Raw genomic sequence first — 5,919 nt, forward strand, 5'->3', positions numbered from 1 at the left:
ACTCCCAAACTTGGCTGCCCTTTTATTAGACACCAGTGGGATCACCTGACTATAGCTGGGAAGGGTGGGAGCTACAACATGGAGCTGGTCACTGCTCCTGTATAACTATAACAAACAAGGGAAAGTTGTGCTCACCACTATTTTTTAAAACCATTAGGCGGGGGTGCAATGAGGGTGTGACCACAAAATACATATAGTCAACTACAAGAGATCCTCTGCACTCAACCCATTATCAATATATTTAAGACAGCGACATTTTGTGCATAAGACTACTAAAAAATGCCTTACCCTTTAAACAACACAGGGATGATCAGGTGATCCCACTGGTGTCTAATAAAAGGGCAGCCAAGTTTGGGAGTTTTACTTTGAAAGCAGCTAGTAAGTTGCAGGTAAAACTTAGTCCCTTTGTAAAATGTATAATTAAGCAATTGAATTCTTAATGAATCAGATGAAAATTAAGCGTAGGACTGGCCAGATATGGGATGACTTTGACGTAGTTGGCCAGCTTAAATATATTGCAATATATGGACAAACAATCCCTGTGTTGTTTAAAGGGTAAGGCATTTTTAGTAGCAGTATGCACAAAATGTCGCTGTCTTAAATATATTGATAATGGGTTGAGTGCAGAGGACCTCTTGTAATTGACTATATGTATTTTGTGGTCACACCCTCATTGCACCCCCGCCTAATGGTTTTAAAAAATAGTGGTGAGCACAACTTTCCCTTGTTATATATATATATATATATATATATATATATATATATATATATATATATATATATATATATATATATATATATATATATATATATATATATATCTTAACTATAAAGCACAGCTAAATCCCATATATTTATGAAGGAGTTAAATCCCAAACCAAATCGAAACCCTAAAATACTGGTCAATTGTTCATTGAGATGTGATAAAGGGGAATTAGCTCGTTTAATGCAATTTGGCTTCAGTAGGCTGGCTGAGAAAACCATGTGTGTGGATTTAAAGTTAAAAAAAATTGTGTTCCTAACAGTATAAATATTTTAGAACTGTGTTTGGAGTTTTCATGCAATTTGTTTTGCAGGTATCAAACATGCTCCAACAACAGACTTGTAGCAGGATTTCAGAGCCAGTACTTTGAGGCAGTGTTGGATCGAGAATGGCAATTTTACTGCTGCCGCTACAGTAAAAGATGCTCGTACAGTTGCTGGTAAGTTAAAGATAGGTTATGGCTGAGGATTAGATTTATTGAAATATTTGTTAGATTCTAGGGGACCTGCTGGTATCCATTTAACTTAAAGGAACAGTTCAATGTAAAAATAAAAACTGGGTAAATATTTCTAATATAGTTAGTTAGCCAAAAATGTAAAGGCTGGAGTGACTGGATCATGATAGCCAGAACACAACTTTGCAGCTCTCTAACTCAGGGGGCCACATGGGACATAACTGTTCAGTGGGTTTGCAATTAATCCTCAGCATTCAGCTCAGATTCAAAATCAAACAGTTATAACCCATTTGCCCCCCCTCCCAAGTCACTAATTGGTTACTGCCTGGTAACCAATCAGTGGAAACCAAGAGAACTGCAACGCAGGAAGTAGTGTTCTGTTATGTTAAACATCCAGTCAATTTATACATTACATTTTTGGCTAACAAACTATATTAGAAACATTTTTTATTTTGCACAGCCTGTCTATTTACTCAGTTTTGATTTTTACACTGAACAATTCCTTTAAAGGAGAAGGAAAGGTTAAAACTAAGTAAGCCTTATCAGAAAGGTCCATCGAAATATACCAGTAAACCCCCAAAGTGGTGCTGCTCTGAGTCCCCTGTCAAAAGAAATACAGCATTTCTTTCCTTCTATTCTGTACACATGGGCTTCTGTATCAGACTTCCTGCCTTCAGCTTAAACCTCATTGCCCTGGGCAAGAGCATGCTCAGTTTGCTCCTCTTCCCCCTCCCCCTCCCTTCTCTACTGTAATTTGAGCCCAGAGCAGGGAGAGACTCCTGCAGGAAGTGATGTCACCCCACATTAATACTGCAGCTCCTATCCTAAACAAACAGAGAGTTTCTAGAGCTTTTTACTCGAGTATGGTAAAACATTCTACAGAATAAATATAGCATTCTAGCTTGCACTATTGCAGCTAATCTATTGGCAATAAAATGCCTCCGTAGCTTTCCTTCTCCTTTAAGAGGCATCTGCCAACTCAAAGTGGTTTCCCCCAGAGGGATGGGCTAATAATGAATGATAACAATGAATAGTAATGATAGGGTAAGCAAACCAGCAACATCCAAATGACGAGCAACATCCAAATAATAGTTTACTGTATTAGCAATATATTACTATTTTCATATCACATTATAGCAGTACCTTTTATCACAGCAAAAAGAACACAGCAGTGGACTAGAAAGCAATACCGAAAGCAGAAAAAAATAACAGAAGAGTAGAATAGGAAAGTTTCTTGATGTTTGAACTCAGCTTTAAATACTACAATACTATAGAGGCCTTGTTTACCAATGCACCAAACAAAAGCCAGGGCATTAAAGTAGGTGGTAGAGGGCCCATTTTACAACATACTGCCAAGAGCTCCCTAGTATACAGTATATGTAGTATGTCTGATTGATGGGAAATTATGCAGATTTATGTGAAATTATAGCTCATTGCAGTAACATTCTGCCACACTCTATTCATTTCTATAGATTTTTTAGAGGTATATTTATCAATGGAAGAGGCCTCTAAAAATTTTATAGTAATGGATGGGTGGTGGCATTTTACTGGTGAGCTTTAATTTCACACTGACAAATCTGCCCCTATTTGGGTTCAATTCTTAAAGCAGAACCAAACCCATTATTCATAAAAACCCCTACCTTACATATTCCCCCCTGCTGCCCCCAGCCTAGGTGTAAACTCCAGTAATTGCCCCTAAGTCTTTAATTATCATCTTCCGGCACTTCAGTAATCTTCGGGTCTCCTTCCTTCTGTTCGGCTATTTCCGTGACTTTTGGTGCATACACAGTTGTTCAGGACCAGAATATTGCTACAACTGTGCATTCGCCAATACGGCGCTTACTTACTGAAGATTACCAAATGTAGGGTGGGGGTTTTTATAAATAAGGGGGGTTGGTTCTCCTTTAAAGAGCAAAGTGCTGCCTTAGAGCTAAACTACACAACAGATTCTGATCAGACTTTATCTGACTCACAAAAGCTTGCCATGCAAAAGATTGAGATTTTGTGGGATGCTACAAAATCTGATCCCCACTGCTGTAATATAAATCAGATCAGATAAATTTGGATAAAATATAAATCATATTCGGGACAGTGTCTTGGCAGAAATGTCTTGTATCTAATCTAGAAAGGTTGACTTTGTGGCTATTACTCTTGGATATGCAGAATAAATATTTAGGACGAACATTGCTAAATACATACATTAATTAATATCTGATTTTAGGTTGACAACAGAATATCCAGGGCATTATGGGGAGGAGTCAGACATGGTCCTTTATTCCTACGGCTATTACATCCGAGGAGCAACCACCACTTTCTCGGGCGTTGAGAGGTTAGTGTTATTATTATTTATATTGCTGAGACAATTGTAATCTTCTTTTAAATTACATAGTGTATTTATTATCTGATATTGTTATTGATAACAAATTACATTGATCCTAATAAATACACAACTGCCAGATAGAAGCAGAGTTTTTTTCTTACAGCTACACAGCTAGGTAATCTGCCTGATCACCAACTAGATGGATATCAACTCCCCTGTAGTTTTTCAAGGATACTCATAGGATATACATGGAGCCAACAGCAAGTAAAGAATATTTTACATTACATATTTGGAACAGGTCTCTTTACAGTACATACACCTATGATGATGAGCGTAGCCCAAAACGTTCTGGTAATTGGCCTCCTGTATCTGTTTTTGCCAAATATAATAAAGCAGTCTTGTATGAGATATGTCAATATAGGACTATGATTAGACTTGATTAGTCTTTAAAATATACAGAGGGGCAGATAGACCAAAATTCGAGATTACGTTTTGTTGTCATTAAAAACCAAAAACATTGTGGGATAAATGTAAATATAACTAGAGGAAAGTAGAAAAGTTCCGATTTATTAAAGAAAAATGCCAGACATTTGAATGAAAAAACAAAAAGTTTTCAAACAACTTTAATTTTTATTTTTCTTCTCCAGTTTATTAAAACAGTCAATATTTTTAGCCTCATATACTTATAATATTATCCTCATTTTAGTTACAGGCACAATACTGCACCTGCCTCGAACATGTATGAATATGTCACGATTGATGCATTTGTTAAATGTTGCCAGGATCTAGCCTTCATCTGACCCTATGAGGTCTACCCATTGTAAGACCCAGTAGTTGCTATTAGTGCACTCAAATTTATTTATTTTTTTTCAAGTAAAACAAAGTTGACAAGAAGAGAAATAGTTTTAGGCAGAGATGATAGAGTTCCATAATTAAATGAACCAACTTTCAATAACAAATAGACAGATAGACATTCATATTCCTTTTTCTTAGGCTGCTGGCCATAACCTTCCCTTCTTCTACAGTGGTTTTAGCAGCCACTAGAGCAAACGTGTTTCCTTGTAGTCTATGCAGAGGCCATAATACTTTATCAACAGAAGTATTCTTGTGTATTAACTACAGTCCAGGCAAGACGTGGCATTCCCTTGCTAATTGCTTATATTCAATTTCATTAATTGTATTATAATGGAAAAATATTTATATTGGTAAATTGCAGGTATGGAAATAACATGATTATGGTAAATGTGCTGATGTCCCCTTATATATATCTCTCTATCTATATCTCTCTATCTATATCTCTCTATCTATATCTCTCTATCTATATCTCTCTATCTATATCTCTCTATCTATATCTCTCTATCTATATATATCTATATATCTATCTATCTTTATATCTATATCTATATATCTTATAATACACATATATTTGTTGCTAAATGTGTAGGCCCTTCTCTATCCCCTTGGATAAAATATTTAAACAAATGTTTAAACCTTGAAACAATCAGGCCTTACATGGGGTCATTCATTGTCATATACCTGGGCCCTGCTGTGTTGTTATGGCCTTGGTGATGGGGTATTTATATACACACTAGCCCCAGAACACTATGCAAATGTGTTTATGTAGTGGAATTGGTTTCCAAAACAATTAAATAAGCAATGTTGTGTTCTATATTTTCTTATTTTTGCTTCCAGGGATCGTCAGTGGAAATATATATTGTGCAGAATGACAGACTTCAACTGTGAATTTGAAAACTTCTAAAAGTGCCCCCGGTATGAACCAATCACTGGCGATTATGAACCCAGCTCTCATTTCTTCATTTCACTTCACGTCAAGTTGACTTTGGCTTAAATAAAGTTGCTTTTTGTTTCATTTCATTTCATTCAATGTTACCATTAAAGCATAAACCTTATATATCAAATTATACATATGCAAAATGGTTCAGCCTATATGGTATTTGTTGCAGTGACATTTATGTGCAACACAAACCTGAGTATTCTTTTTTTCTTTCATAAAATAATGTATACACCAGTAACATCAATCATTAATGTAAGATAAATATATTGAAATAAAAGCAAAAGAGTTAAGGTATAATTGAATGCACAAATATAATCCCATTATATGCTTTGCTAAAAACCTGTGTTGTAATAGCTGTATATGTGTCAGAATTGAACAATTCCAATTTTTTTAACTATATCATTTCATCCAGATTGTATACAAAATATCCTTAGCTATCCTTTTGGTTTCATTTGGATTTACAGAATGCTTTTATGAATATACAATCTCACCTTTCTAAAATACAGTTTAGCAGTTTAGAATGATAGTTAATAGTACTATAAAGTCAGGTAATAAATATCACAATTCCTTAATTGTAGGGCCAACAT

At 35.4% G+C, this 5,919-nt stretch overlaps 1 protein-coding gene across 1 annotated transcript; it reads left to right on the forward strand.

Annotated features, from left to right (window-relative positions):
* Window positions 1–1,075: 1,075 nt before the first annotated feature.
* Window positions 1,076–5,472, forward strand: dpt.L (dermatopontin L homeolog; the record flags this gene model as incomplete). The annotated part of the gene is given in 3 exon segments (NM_001174015.1): window positions 1,076–1,202; window positions 3,439–3,546; window positions 5,230–5,472. Coding segments are annotated over 3 exon segments (302 nt in total), but the record flags the coding sequence as incomplete, so codon positions are not given.
* Window positions 5,473–5,919: the final 447 nt, after the last annotated feature.

The sequence above is a fragment of the Xenopus laevis genome, chromosome 2L (genome assembly GCF_017654675.1).
Source record: "Xenopus laevis strain J_2021 chromosome 2L, Xenopus_laevis_v10.1, whole genome shotgun sequence".
In the NCBI taxonomy this organism is placed as follows: Eukaryota; Metazoa; Chordata; class Amphibia; order Anura; family Pipidae; genus Xenopus; species Xenopus laevis.